This window comes from Euprymna scolopes, chromosome 29, assembly GCF_053919585.1.
Source record: "Euprymna scolopes isolate OS-2025 chromosome 29, ASM5391958v1, whole genome shotgun sequence".
In the NCBI taxonomy this organism is placed as follows: domain Eukaryota; kingdom Metazoa; phylum Mollusca; class Cephalopoda; order Sepiida; family Sepiolidae; genus Euprymna; species Euprymna scolopes.
This window is the reverse complement of record NC_136510.1, coordinates 44,024,364-44,039,893: the sequence shown is the minus strand read 5'-3', so window position 1 is coordinate 44,039,893 and position 15,530 is coordinate 44,024,364. Positions and strand designations below refer to the sequence as shown.

Below are 15,530 nucleotides of genomic sequence, written 5' to 3'. Positions count from 1 at the left end.
ATAAATAAAGACCTAGTTTAGAAGTCAATTTCTAAAAAGTCATCCAAAATATACCAGCATGTAAGCCTTGCATTAAATCAAATATATATTAATGAATAAAAGTGTTGCTTGCAATCAGAAGTGTTAATAGGAATGTCAGGGGTAGACAACTCAGGAAAAAATACGACTTCATGATTAAAAATAATCAGTATAATATTCTGATACATCTATTTTGTCCTCGTTCAGTGATAGAATAATTCTTTGACATTGAGGTAATTATTTTTATCCTAATCTAGAAAGCTACTTTTTGAAAAGCTGAATCTTCCCTAGATAGAAGACTTATTTTATGTTTAATTTTTGTACTCGAGGGGAGGCAAGTAACATAAAATGATCACTTGTACAAAATTCAAAAAAGTTCTTGTAGTGATCATGGCTGGCCTTGATCTTGCATCTCCTGCTCTTATGAAGAAGTTGGTAAATAAGAGAAATCAAGCAAGATGGGATACAATAGAAATGAAACATGGCTATTTTTGACAGGATTTAAAATCATTTTACCAATTCCATAGTTTGGAAAATCATTATGTATCACACGGATGATCAAAGAATAGAAAGCTTTTGATAAAAATAAAAAAAACTCTTCAGAAGAAAAAAAAAAGAAAGTATAAAAATATACAAAAAAAAAAAAAAATGTTTTGAACAAGAATTGAAAAGGATTTATTTGAAGAAAGAACAGGATGTTTAGGGATGGGTTGTTTTAATGTCATATTTTCACAGTGAACGTAACTGGCCGACTGCCAGTTCCCGAAGAGGCAGACGTGCTCCCCGATGATGTTTTATGGCTAAATAATGCTTTATGAATCAGATTCACATCCACAACAGACGAAGAAGAGGCGGAACCTGGAGCTTGCGAAACAGACCCTCCTCGAGATGAAGAACCGTCAGCTTTCGAACCAGTCAAACTGTTTGATACATCTTTTCTGAACCTAAAAAAATAAGAAAGTTTTAATTTGGTAAATATTCTTGTTTTAATTTAAAGTTCAAATCAATATATTAAGCTGAAACTGGATGAATTTAGTAGACATTTTTGAGAACTTTCAGATAAAATATTTATTAATCTATATATTAATATCTATTACTAATGGAGATTTGCTATCTGTTTGTCAATCTGAAACTCATTCAGTCTCAAAAGACAAAGGATACCCTCTGTAGTGGCAGCTGCGCATGTAATTATGAGGCAAAGGTTACGCAATACTCAACCACGCCTCTCCTGAATCAGCACCAATAGAGTCTAGTGGCAAGGAAAAGTCTAGGATGACTGGAAACAATGCAGAGATAAGCGGAGAGCACATACAGCAACTGGAAGTCTTAAATGGTCACCCATTTAGTACTGACCAGGTTCAAGGTTGCTTAACTTCGGTGATCCAGTGGGAACCGGTGTGTCAACGTGATTATGCCATACAATCTGAAACTATACTATTCTTTAAATATTGTACTATCTTCTAATATTCAATTCAGTTTACTAGACTATTTCAAACTAATGTATTATTTTGCAATGCTTAATTTATGGGTGGGGATTAGTATAGTTTGTGTTCTGTGCTCATGGGATCATCCTCCCAGGCATTACCTCTTCCTTTAGGAGGTGGAGTGTAGTATATGTGTATTTGCTAATTGTATTTCAGGGCATGTTTCATTTTTTAGAGGTTGAATTGAGAAGGTTAAAAATTGAAAATCCCAAGGAGGTATAATAATTATCAAATAATGAAAATAATTTGAATTTTAATTTGATCTACCTGCAATACAATCAGACAGGTAGATGAATAATTTACATAAATTACTAACGAGGACTCAAAACCATAAAAACAAAAAAATTAAGATGCAGTTTTTGTTCAGGAATTTTGGAAATGCAACTGTGTGCTAAAATTTGATGTAAATCAAGGAACAGTGGACATTTAAAATATTAGAAATTTGATTAACAACTAATTCTCAAAAAATATTAAATCACAATTCACAGAATGTTCCGTTTTTTTCTTTTTTTTTTTTTTTTAGTTCAAAGTCATTGATTTGCATTTAATACACAATCCTAATTGTTCATCCAACTACACTAACAATTGTTTTAAAATTCTTAACTCTCCACTTGTTTCTATCTATATCAATATATGTCTATAACAATCTTGACATAGACAAAAGAATTTTCCTTTAAGAATTTCAACACTATTTAAATAATATAATTTCCTATTTTCTTTCTAACATCAGTTTTTCCTTGTCTGCTAAGCCCCAAACTTTATTTCCAGGTTTTTAACAATATTATGAGTTCGTCTATCTAAAGATCGGAAATATATCCCACACGACAGCTACAAGAAACTTTGAAGAAATTGGAAAAAGTCATTGTATTGTGAACAGAATATCTTTAAAATTCAAATAAATTTCTATATTAAGAGAGTTTGAATGCCTACTAGATATTATCCTCAAATATATTTAGTCTTCTCTGTATAGGGATTTATCAGGACATCCTGACATGAGAATACTTTGCCCTACAAGTAACTAGATATTCAAAATAACATAGTATTTGAATTGCAAATAAGATCTCTTTAGGCAATCTGTACTTAAGTTTATGTCGTTATAAAAGTAAGAATAATTAAATTAAATTTGGAGATATAAGATTTTATATACAATTTTAAAATAAAACTTTTAGCTTAATTCAATCAATAGAAATAGAATTACAAAACAATTATACTATTCTTATTGTACGCATCACTATTAGATAGCATGGACAGCAAATAGTAGTATGGCCATATTTTTTTCCGCAATGTTTTTAAGAAACACGCATATTGAACAATGTGTTTAGTTGTAAGAAAGAAATAAAAATAAAATCAAGGTGTGAACACTTACTTGAGAGGCTCTCCAAGAGATTTCGGAATATTTGTAGAAGTTGATAAGGAATGAAGTGAAGAAGATGAAGATGTTGGCATTGGAGTTGTTTGTTTGACAATCATTGGTTGACCTGAACACAAAAGACAAGGATTTTTAAAATACTAAAATTTTGACGTAGTGGAAGCAGTAATGATTTTAAAGAAAAAACAAGGGAAAATTGGCATAGCAGAAATGAAATTGTCAATTTTCAAAATCACAGAAAATGTTTTGTATCGATATTTAAACTGGTGATTATGTGAATCTTTATTAGGGAGGGAGGGGATCTGGAGTCTATGCTTATCTGGAAAAATTTACATAAAATAGAAGACCGTCGTGGTGGATTCAGGTGATATCTGAGCTTCAAAATTTACATAAATTTCAATTTTTTACTAACAAAAATACAAATGGCAATTTCTATCAAGTCATGAACTCGTTACATAACACTTAAAAAATGGGGGGGGGAGAAAGATTAGTTACTACCTATCACACAATATATTTTTATGATAGATCTTTAAAATGAAAAAAAAAAAAGAAAAAAAATTTGGTTACTTGCATACAATTCTGCAAAGGATCAGAAATTGGTCAGGAAGTGAGTGATCATTTTATGTTAACTTTATATAAGAAAAATTTTCATTTCATTTATCCATAATACTCCCCCCCACCCCGAAAATGTTTAATTGATTGACCATTTTTTTTTTCTTCTTGCTTTACAATAAAAATTACAAAAAATACGACTAAAACAAAATTTTAATTTGCAGCAATGTTATTTTTTTAATTTGAACCCCCCCCCCAAAAAAAACAACCGTTTATTTCTCATTTTGATTGTTATATTCACATTTCATTCGATATAACCTCTTTTTGAACTTTGTAACCTTTACATCTAACACAGAACCTATACAGTATTAGGAACTAAATGATTTAATTTTGGGGGTAGATCATTTCCATTCTGTTAACCATGATTGAGTAAAAGTGTCAGGTTATCCTTAGTCATTAGCACTTGTAGTAAGGATTGATCCTTCAACCTCCACCTATGTCACACATGTGATTTGGGAGGGGTGGGTTAAATAAAAATCAAACAAAGGGATATGGAAAGGAATTTACGAAAAGCAAACGTTCATCGCAGGTAGACATATTTTCTGCATAGGGTATGGTCAAGGTCCCAGTAAGGTTCAAATTTCCTTTTTATTAAAAAAAAGCAGGATGCAAAATAAACACAAGAATCGAATACAAGAATCGAACACAATAAAATACGAGGAAGAACGAGACAAACACTTCCAAATAATATAAAATAAATTTATTAAAGATGGGAAAGAAAACTTAAACGAGAAAAAAAATAATATTCAAAATTTAAAGGGGTTTGGGAATATTTCTAACATGTAAACTGAGTGAAAATCCTGCAAAAGAAAGAAAAGGGATTAACAGCGTAACTAGACTCCACGCGACCACGCAGAAAATTTAATCTTCAGTTTGACAGAAAGAGAAACAAAATTTACCCTCACAATTCTTTTTGTTTGTCTTCTTTTTTTTTTTTTTTGTCCTTTTTCTTTTCACAACTTGTGAGCGACACATTTAGATCGAGAGAGTCCTCTTGTTGGGGAAGAAAATTCAAATAAATTCAGTTTTTCAATACTTTTTTTTTTCATCCCCTTTTTCATATGTCTTTTGGCATTCGTTTTTGGTTTTCTAAAATAGATTTTCCGCAGTTCGCCTTTGGCTGGTATATTATTTTCCTTCGGCTCTTCCATATTTGAAAATGCATCATAATGTTTAAGGGTTCCAGAGAAGAATGAGGCTGGACTTTAGTCGGAATGGGTGAGAAAAGGGGGTTTCGCCTTCTGCTTCTTTTCTTTGCTTCGCATCTCGACCCAAAAATAGAATTGACAAAATCCCTTTTTTTTTTCTTTTCTGTGGCTGATGAAATATTTCTAGCTGGTTGAATCCTTGGTTTTTGAGATCGGATCACAGTGTAATAACTGTTCTGCTGTTATACTTCACCTTTTCAGTCCTTGGTGAGTGGAAGAGAATTCCTTCAGACTGACTTTAATATTAGGTTTTGAAGAGATAAGGAATTAGTGGATTCTCGCTTAGTTCGAACATACAATCAGATGCTTATCCTATCACTAACAAAATAAACGAAAATATTTGATGTTGAGGTGATCATTTCTAACACCTAAAACACTCTTATCCTTGGTGGCATACGTAAACATATTTACAGTTTAATATAAAGATTCCCAAATTCAAAAAGGTGTACTTGAAGAAAGTCGAAAGTTACAGGAGCCGAGACGTAAAAAAAAATTTACATGACATTCCATAGACAAAAGAGAAAGTACAATTTTACGTTCTCTTCTGTGCATTCCCAAGTCGATGACTTGTTATTAACATATAGGCTTGTAATACTGGAACAGAGAACTTAAATGCCTACTAGACACTGTCCTTGTCGCATCTCTTCAGTCTCTCAGTAAAGGGATTTGTTAGGATAACCTGGCACAAGGATAATTTGACTTGAAGATTGCCTTGGTACGGTCACCCACAGTGGCTTATATGAGGAACCTTGCATCTTCTTCAAGTGATGTTGCCTATAGTAACTAAAATGGATACTCCAACAGACTTTTTTCTTCTTTTTTTTTTTTACATAGAAGTCACCACTTATCAAGGTCTGGAGGCCAGTTGAGGATCAGGGTTATTGAGTGTACAGTAATCAATGGTACAATATCATAGTAATCGTTAATAGTGGAAATTTAGTAAATTGGATTACTTAAAAGGACGGTTTATCAAGAATTTGTTTATGTTGGACTTGAAGAGAACCAAATTGTAGTTAGCTGGAAAACAGGCAAATGGAAGAGAGTTTCACAGGCGGGCAGTTCTAAGAAATAAGCTTTGTTCACGGAATCTACATTTAGGTTTAGGCACAGATAAAGAGTGGAGGAAATTATTGACAGTGGTTTCAGCTAGACGAGTGATTTTGTGAAAGTTTGGTGAAAGAGGACCATAGATTGGAGCTAAGAGGAGTTAATTGAATTTTTGTCCTGGAATCAAATAAGACCAAGAGATTACAAGACATACAAGAGATTACAAGATATAAACTGAGATTACAAGACATGCAAGAGATTACAAGACATGCAAGAGATTACAAGACATGCAAGAGATTACAAGACATGCAAGAGATTACAAGACATGCAAGAGATTACAAGACATACAAGAGATTACAAGACATACAAGAGATTACAAGACATACAAGAGATTACAAGACATACAAGAGATTACAAGACATGCAAGAGATTACAAGACATGCAAGAGATTACAAGACATACAAGAGATTACAAGACATACAAGAGATTACAAGACATACAAGAGATTACAAGACATACAAGAGATTACAAGACATACAAGAGATTACAAGACATACAAGAGATTACAAGACATACAAGAGATTACAAGACATACAAGAGATTACAAGACATACAAGAGATTACAAGACATACAAGAGATTACAAGACATACAAGAGATTACAAGACATACAAGAGATTACAAGACATACAAGAGATTACAAGACATACAAGAGATTACAAGACATACAAGAGATTACAAGACATACAAGAGATTACAAGACATACAAGAGATTACAAGACATACAAGAGATTACAAGACATACAAGAGATTACAAGACATACAAGAGATTACAAGACATACAAGAGATTACAAGACATACAGTAACATATTTAACTGGTCAATTGGGGAGAAGAAAAGTAATGTTCTTGACTTCTTTACTAGCTAAACATTTGATTTGGTAAAGGAGATTTAATGGAATATCTGAATATTTATGTATTTCATATAGAGATCAAGTGTTAGCTCTAGGATATTTTTTTTTGAGAACTTCGACTTAAGTAAAATGAAACAAAAAGAAAGAATTCATAAGGATTCAAATAGTTTTTTTTCTTTGTTCTTAATTAAAAAGATGAAAAATAAATGTGATTGTGCCTACCATCGAGTTCTCTGTTGTGGTACTTATTGACGGCTGCCACGGCATCATTATATGATATGTAAACTACTTCAGCAGAACCAGCTTTCAACAAATGTGCTTTTTTTAAAGCTCCAACTGCACCAAACAATTCCTGAAAAGACAACAAGAACAATTTCGAATTTCTGTTTTCAAATTATATCATTTATTTTCATTTCATAAAATTGTGTGAAAGCTTTACTAAAAAAGAAATAAATTTAAAGCCAAAACTTCTGAAAACATGACTAAAATAAAAAATATTGTTTGAAAACACTTGAGTTTAATCCTCAAGTGAATCGATGTTTTAGGTGGACAAGTATAACACTTTCCTCTACTCTGGTATCCGTATCCCATCTTGATTGATTGATCCTATTCACCAACTTGTTTCCATAAGATGGTTAGCTTGGTTGATTTGTTTATGCTTCTAGTTCTTTATATCTTCAAATATTTATTTATCCTGTTTGGTTTGGTTGTTTTGTAGAAAAAAATTCTTTTTGTTTTCGATTTTGCAGAACATGACTGAGTTTTGTTAAAAGAGAAAGGAAAAAACAAAAACATCAATGTTTGATCCAGTTTTTTATCAGGAAGCCAGTATCTTAACACAGCCTGATTTGGTAGTATTAGGTGTTCACACGAGACAGATGTAATACAAGACCAAGTCTCAATGTGAGGCAGACCATGATCACTAAAGGGACTTTTCGTGCAAATGATTCTTTTGTGTTAAGCATACATAGTAAATCAAACAACAAGTTAAAAAATAAATACCTTTAATAATCTAAAAAAAATTGTTAAATCAATATAGTTATCTAAAGATTATTTTTCAAATAATTTTCAAGAAAATTAACTTCAAATCAATCATTTGATATTAAGGAAAGACTGAAGTACAACAAATTATTACCCTCAGAAGTGAAACTAGCCAAGTTGGTTAAAACAAAAAATGACCAAGTAAAAAATCAGCAGATCCCTAACTTAATGGCCCTGTGCCTAACTGTATGTATTTACAATAAATAAGTGATTAAATTGAAAAAAAAAATTAAATGCTTTTTCTATAATTGTTTTTAAAAATGAATATTCATTACTATTAAAAAAAAAAAAAAAAAAAAAATCAATCAATCCGGAGATTCCCTTTTTTTCTACATATATTTTCTACCAATAAAAAATGGCCAATTTATTTTTTTAATTATATTAAAGCAATTCTTGATAAAAAATAAAATAAAAATTAAAGGTCTATCTTAAAACAATTAGCACAGAAATAGGCTGTCATTCTTTATTAGTTTTGTCTATATATATATATATATATATATATATTTTTTTTTTTGTAGCAGTGACAAGTCAAATTAGTTTTTCATGCAAAAGTCAAACAAGTGTAAAAACATTTCTTTGACAATATTCTATATTATGATGTTTAACTTGAAATATATTATTTAGTTCCTTGCCAAGAGATTAGATACAAAACTCAGGCATGGTTTTGAGTTAGTGCACCAAAATAATCACATTTTGACCTACAAAATAGCCTGAGCAGCCATATAGACAGGTCTATATTCAGCGTCCATATGAAGGAATGCCCGACTTGACATGTCATTGAGACACAGAGAGACTGGATTTACCAAAGTCGATTTTTTTCCAATTCCCCAGTAGTAGCATCTCAAATAATTGTCAATAAACCAGAGAGAAAGTAAAGCCTGGGAGAATGGATATTCTATGACTGAATACAAAAGTAGTCTATCAGCAAAATATAAGCTAGTATCTTTTTGAAGGGCTATTGCCATCCGTATTTACAGTTAGTGCTGCAGTTAAAAGGGTTGTTTTAAAATTGTTGAAAAATACTAATCTTTCATCATAATTCTGAATATTTAAAAAAATAAAATAAAATAAAATAAAAAATCAGAAAATTTTTTTTAATTCTTAAACATTTATTTATTGCGGACTATTATCTTCATCTTTTTTAGTTGTTTCACAATGTTTCGGCCAACTATTCCTCTGGCCTGTAGGGCCCGTGGTGCAGTGGACAGAGGCATTGAATCTTTACAGTTCCAGGTGAGCATTGTCTCAAGATATCGGTTTCAATCCTAGCCAAAGCTGGCCAGAGGCTTACTTGGCCAAAACGTGGTGAGATGAAAAACAACTATGGAAAGCAGTAATCGCTGAGGATGCAGTTAGAAGATTCTGAGTTTCTATCCCGTCATGGTTACCACTTGACGAAGGTCAGAGAAATAGTTGGCCAAAACATTGTAAAACAACTAAAAAAAGATGAGAATAATAGTCCGCAATAAATAAATTAATAAATAATACTCATCTCAATAATGAATTCCAATTAAATAATATATCTTCTTAAACACTTGAACGAAAAAAGACGCCTATTGCTGAATTGTTTTTATACAAGAGGCTTTTGCACAATGAAGTAATTTGACAAAAAACTAGACAAAATTAATCAATAAAAAATATGATCCTTTTAAAGTGGACTTCTTTGAGATAATAAAAAAAAATGTTTATTTTTAAATATTCATGAGAAAATCTCATTCTATAAGTTTCATACAAATAATATCCATGTTTTTAGCAGCTAAACAGCACACCAATTTAAAGTCAGTTTTATTTTGACTTGGAAAAAATGCTGTAACTATTGACAAGAAGTGTTAGGAAAGGAGTAGCAAAGACTTACAATGATGTCATCTTGTGTAACAATTGGATGAAGATTTGTCACAAGAACACGATAACCTGATATGGAGGAAGAACTGCTTAACACATCAGAGGAAGAAGCAAACTGAAAAGGAAGAGGATATGACAATTGATTCCAATGAGAAAGAAAATAAAATGGAAAATTTGATGGAAGGAATTCACTTTATTTAAAGAGATATCTAGCTTTTTAAGTAGGATCAAAGTGTAGTATCTTAAGACGTTTCAGTACTTCCTGTTCTTGCTTCCTTGAAACAGGAAGAGACATTGGTCATGCAGACAGGTCTATATTAAGCATCCGTATGAGACACAAAGAGACTTGATTTCCCAAAGTCGAACATTGACAGAGGAATCTGCGTAGAACCTCACAGTTGATAGCGCTTTTCCTAACCTTATTCGTAATCATTTGGTTAAAGGTCATTGTAAATTGATGGACAATACAGTTTCTCAGAGTGCTAAGCTGAGCTCAAAAAGCTTCCAAGGTCCAAAGACCTTTGCTAACTTCTTAAAATGAACTCCATAAGAGATTAGCAAGAGGGGCTGCTGATGACCCGCTCTTTGGGCGATTGGGATGGTCAGAGAAGATCGGCTACGAGTGGAGTTGGTCTCTAGGTTTGAGTCATCTCAACATCGAGTTTTCTTGGATCTGGCAATTGGCATAGAATGCATTGCTCCTCAATGCCATACAACACGGTTCCAGAATAGTGGATTTGCTTGGATGTCACCACTGCGGGACTCCAGAAGAAATGACTGAATACACTTTCTTTGAATGCCGCAAACTCCAGTAGTATTGGGAGTATATCAACAAGATGACTACTCTTATTGACGCCGAGCATCCTTGCCCACTGAACGTATCTTACGTAATCAACAACACTGGGCCATGGGACAGACAGGAACGAATGGTGTTTCTCACGATCCTGGCCATAGCTAGAATTACCATAATACCATACCTCCAGGGGTCGTAAATTTTCCAAATCATTTAAAAAATTATATTTATAAAGAAATAGTCGTTTATATACAATCATTTCATCATGAATTATTGTCATGGCTTTTTTTTTTTTTTTTTTACTTCCGACAATGTTTACTTTTCTTTGATGAATCTAACTAGTATCACAATATTTTTTCTTTCTTTCTTTTTAAACTAGTTTATAAAAAGAAACACGAGTAGAAAAGGTTCTCCTAACAAGGCAGTAAACATTTCAGAGATTCCGGGAGGGGGACTACAGATTGGCAGATTCAAACAATTTGATTATTGATTTAATACTGTAACCAATATGACTATTTTTTGCAGTGTGCAGATTTCATGGTCTGCATTGATAACCAAATGGTCAAACTAATGACAAATATGAAGCAGAGAATTGAAAAATTAATAGTAAAATGTAGATTTGAATGAAAGTTTAAACCAAATTATATTTACACCTGGGAAAGCAATTTTGCTATCTTCTACCATAGATAAGGGAAAGTCCTCGAATTTAAAAGAGAATCATCTCTCTTAATTTTGATTACTAAAAATGACCAAGTTGTTTTTGATTCCACGATGTTTCCAATTCAAGCTGTTACTGATTAATAAATAACAAATTACTTGGCATTGTTCTTGTTAGTATTTCACCAAAACCAATTAAATATATTTCTTTTTTTTTATTTTTTTTTTAATTTTGTATATTCTTATGGATTGGTTTTAAAATACCCAATTTCAACTTTTACAAACCAGTCTTTGGGCTATGACCACACTGTAGTATCAATTCTGTTATTGACTAGAAGAGAAACCATTATTGCCAAAGTAAGCCAATTTAAGGAATTATTAAAAATTGATCTTTTTTCAAGTTTGCCTTAGTGAGGAGGCAAGCACATAGGGATTTAAATCCCCATCTTTAGTTTATCACCCCCTACTCAGGTTCCTAACATATATATAAAATTGAAAACAAAAGGGTCTTCAAAAATTCCATAAAAGACAAACATCTTCTCAATATTCACAATTTGTTTTCTCAAGATTAATTAAAGAAGATGTGAGGAGACTTGATTCTGGCATACAACATCATCAACAGGAATTTAAAACTATCTTTGTTTTACCTCAGCACCAAATCAGTGTTCACAGGCACCTGCAAAATATGTACCACCGTTGCTTACATCTGTCCGTGTTTATGCTCTGTGGAACAGCCTATCAGGGGAGGTTGTGAGGTGGCATATCATATCCAGATTTAAAGTGATCTTGGAAAAGCATTAAGACTGTAAATAAATGTTTCTTACATGAACTGTGCCATTTATTTTGCCAAGAGATTAGTAATGCTTCCCCCCCCCCTTTTCAAGTTTAATGTGAAATGAAAGCAAGAATGAAAATGACAATTTCTAAAAAAACATATAAATATTTTGTATTGATATTAAAGTGGGGATTATGTGAAACTTTATTAGGATGGTTCAGGTACACCCTCTCCCCATTCCCCCAGTTCCAAAAAATTGACATAAAATAGAAGTGTGGTGGTGAGTTTGAGTGATATCCAAGCTTCAAATGAAAAAAAAAAAAAACAAATTCTTTTAATAACAAAACTATATTTTTCTGAAATCAGTACATATACAACAAACTAAAAATGAAGATATTTTATCATATGATGAGGCATGTTAAAACTATAAAGTAACTTGAAAATATTTGAATAAAATATTAAAAAAAATTTTTTTAAAAAAGATGCCACTTTTAGTTCACATTACATACATTTGGTTTTGAATATTAAGAAAAATTTTTTGATAGTTTTCATTTTTGCTGATTCATCAGTTTCTTTTTCATCCTTTTTTATTTTTACAAACGAGTTACCACATATCAAGACCCAGAGGCCACTTGATAAGGGTTAATGTGTGTATTGTAGTCATTAGGACAGTAGCGTAGTAATCGTTTGTGATCAAAATTTGGTATAATTAGATTATTTATGAGGACGGTTAACAAGAATTTGTTTACGTTGGACTTCGAAGATGACAATATTGTAGTTAGTTGGAAAGCAGACCAGCGTAACAGAGTTCCAAAGGTGGGCAGTTTTAGAAAAGAACTTTGTTCATAGAATCCATGTTTAGGTTTAGGCACTGATAGAGAGTGGGGGAATTTATTGATAGTATTTTTGGCTAGATGAGTGTTTTTTGTGAAAGATTGGTGAGGGAAAACCAGAGAGTGGAGCTCAGTCGAACACTTGTCATGAAAATAATGATAGAGCTGAGACAGGCTGGCAACGTCTCTTCTGTGAGAAAGAAGTTGCAGAGAAAAGGGCATCACCTACTAGAATTCAAAGTCGGTTTTGAACTCTGCCAAAGTAGAATAGGGTGTTCACAGTTATTTTAGTTGACTTTATGGAAGTCTTTTGGATCTTCAAGTTTTCTGCTTTCTTTCGTTTCTTTTCTCTTTCAAATCTTTGATATACCTCCCACATGCTAAAACCTGAAATCTCAAAACCTTGGGAAAACCAGGAACACTCATCACCGTTTGCAAAACATCTACAATTTCTTTAATTTAAAGAATCTTATAGAACATTATTTGCCTTAGATGCTCTCTTAGACAACTATGATAGTTGGGAGGCTGGAGTTAAATTATTCTAAGCATGGTCATGATACAAAGAGATAAGACAGGCCACTAATATTGGTATGCACTAATCATCTGATTGCAAAAGCAATAGAAGAGAATGGATGAGTCTATAGAAAATTCACCTATATACACTTTCATTGCTTTAGAAAAAAAAAAATTTCTTTTTTACCTGACTATGAGGATCAACATTACCAGCTGGTTTAATACGCTTCGATGCAGATGGTGCCATTCCTACAATCAGGTCTCTTGACGGACGTGGAAATTTAAGGGCACTGCCCCTGTCAAGAGACAAAGGTTTATTTGTACTACTGCTGCTGGACATTTCATATTTGTCTTTCCGGCTTGCTGACATGTGCGAGTGACCACTGCTGAGGCGGGACACCCAGGGACCAGAAGAAGATGGAGTTGGCAATAAAGCTGGTGAGGATGAGGATAAACGTCGAAGGGAAGAAGACATGGGAGATGAATAATCTGGGGAATTATCATAATCATAATCCATGGACTTTGGTAGAACAGATTTTTCCCGATAGTGGTCGTTTTTAAGCTGTATAACAGGACCCCTTAAGGGTTCATACGTGGCAATATTTGATCGGTCATCAGTCTGTATGGGGGAAAAGAAAGTAAAATTATCGGTTTCGTTATAAACAAAATAATTTAAAATTAAATTCTTACATGAAAAACATGTTAGCATTTTCAAATCACCATGAAAAATATATTTCTATGAGACAAAGATTGGAAAGTTTTCAATTTTCTGTTGTAACCAACATTATGATACCTTCTTCAGTGTGAGCCAAACAATCCCATACTGGTATGAAATAAACTTTATTTCGTCACAATCCATAAGAAGGGGTCGATATATGGGCTATATTTAGTTTAATTTAGTATTTATACAAATGGGAAAAAAAGACATCTTTGAATATTCAGATTATTAGGTATTAATTCATAAATATTTCCTTATTTAAGTTTCTTTGGATTATTTCAAAAGTTTTTTATGGCTCATATAGGTACATACACCCTCCCACAAAATTTAATCCATAATCATTAGACACAAAGTAAGATTCTCTGAATTTCAATTTTTTCTTAAGATCAATTCGCTTTAAATTTTACATACTTTCCAGAATCAAAATAATTTAACTGATTTTGATCAAAAGTTGAATAACAATTCTAAACATATGGTTTAGTTGCATCATATCTGGATTTCAATCTTCATAAGGCAATATAAAACTAGTGCAAAACTGTTCTAATCAGGGAATTAAATTTTCCCTTTTCAAGACAAGTCTTCACCTAATTTTATTATATTTTTTTAAGGTGTGTTATATCTCTGCTTAAAAGAATGACAAAAAACACTGATGTATAAAAATATGATATCTCTTTATAGTTGGGGGTGGTGAACACATGATTTACGAAAAGTGGTGAAAGCAAAAGAATTGATGAAGGGTGATATCTCAAAATCAATCCCAATTTTGAGCTAGTTTATATATATATATATATATATTTTACATGGGAGTCACCACTTATCAAGGCTTGGAAGCCACTCAGGGATAAGGGTTATTGCGTGTACAGTAGTCAATGGGATAATATCATAATAATCGTTAGTAATGGAGATTTGATAAAGTGTCTTAAGGGGGCGGTTTATCAGGAATTTGTTTATGTTGGACTTGAAGACATCCAAATTGTAGTCAGGTGGTAAACAGGCAAACAGAAGAGTTCCACAGACATGCACTTCTAAGAAAGAAGCCCTGTTCATGGAATCTACATTTTGATTTAGGCACAGATAAGGAATAGGGAAAATTATTGACAGTGGTTTCAGCTAGACAGGTGTTTTTCACGAAAGATTGGCGAGGGGGGGACCAGAGATTGGAGCTCAGACGAGCATTTACCATAGAAATAACGATAAAACAAAGACAGGCTCGCAACGTCTCTTCTATGGGAGACATGTTGCAGGGAAGAGAAAGGTGCCCCCCCCCCAACTAAGCCATAAAGTCTATTTTGTACTCTGTCAAGGCAGGATAGGCTGTTTTTAACAGCTTCTGCCCAGATGTGGCAGCAGTACTCCATCCTTGGACATACTTGTCTTTTATATAGATAGAGAATTGCATCAGTGTTCCATTTCAGGTCAAGAGTAAAGGTCAAGCCTAGAAGCTTATCAAAACATGGAACCTCCCCTAGATGAGAGCCATCCATTACAATTGATACCAGATGGGGGTCAGAGCGTTGATAATGTAAAGATAGGAGCTTGGTTTTAGATGCATTAAAAGTAAGCACCCACCTCTTCCCCACTGTACCACACGCTTAAGGTCAGGGGAGAGAGAATCAGAACTTTGTCATTTACGGCCTTAGATGTGTTGCCATAGATGGTTGTGTCATTAGCATAGATGTCGACGAATGATTTAAGTATGTGTTTTGGG

The 15,530-nt window shown here is 32.8% G+C and overlaps 1 protein-coding gene across 3 annotated transcripts in view; it reads right to left on the bottom strand.

Annotated features, from left to right (window-relative positions):
* Nucleotides 1-669: 669 nt before the first annotated feature.
* Nucleotides 670-15,530, bottom strand: part of LOC145252624 (uncharacterized) — a 43,876-nt gene continuing 29,015 nt past the window's right edge. For all 3 annotated transcript variants that reach the window (XM_080112349.1, XM_080112351.1, XM_080112350.1), the window contains 5 exons: nucleotides 13,292-13,723; nucleotides 9,547-9,648; nucleotides 6,873-7,002; nucleotides 2,869-2,980; nucleotides 670-962 (listed from right to left, as the gene is read on the bottom strand). In XM_080112349.1, the coding sequence (XP_079968475.1) occupies nucleotides 740-962; nucleotides 2,869-2,980; nucleotides 6,873-7,002; nucleotides 9,547-9,648; nucleotides 13,292-13,723 (999 nt within the window). In that variant the 3' untranslated portion in view covers nucleotides 670-739. The remainder of the gene's footprint in view (nucleotides 963-2,868; nucleotides 2,981-6,872; nucleotides 7,003-9,546; nucleotides 9,649-13,291; nucleotides 13,724-15,530) is intronic.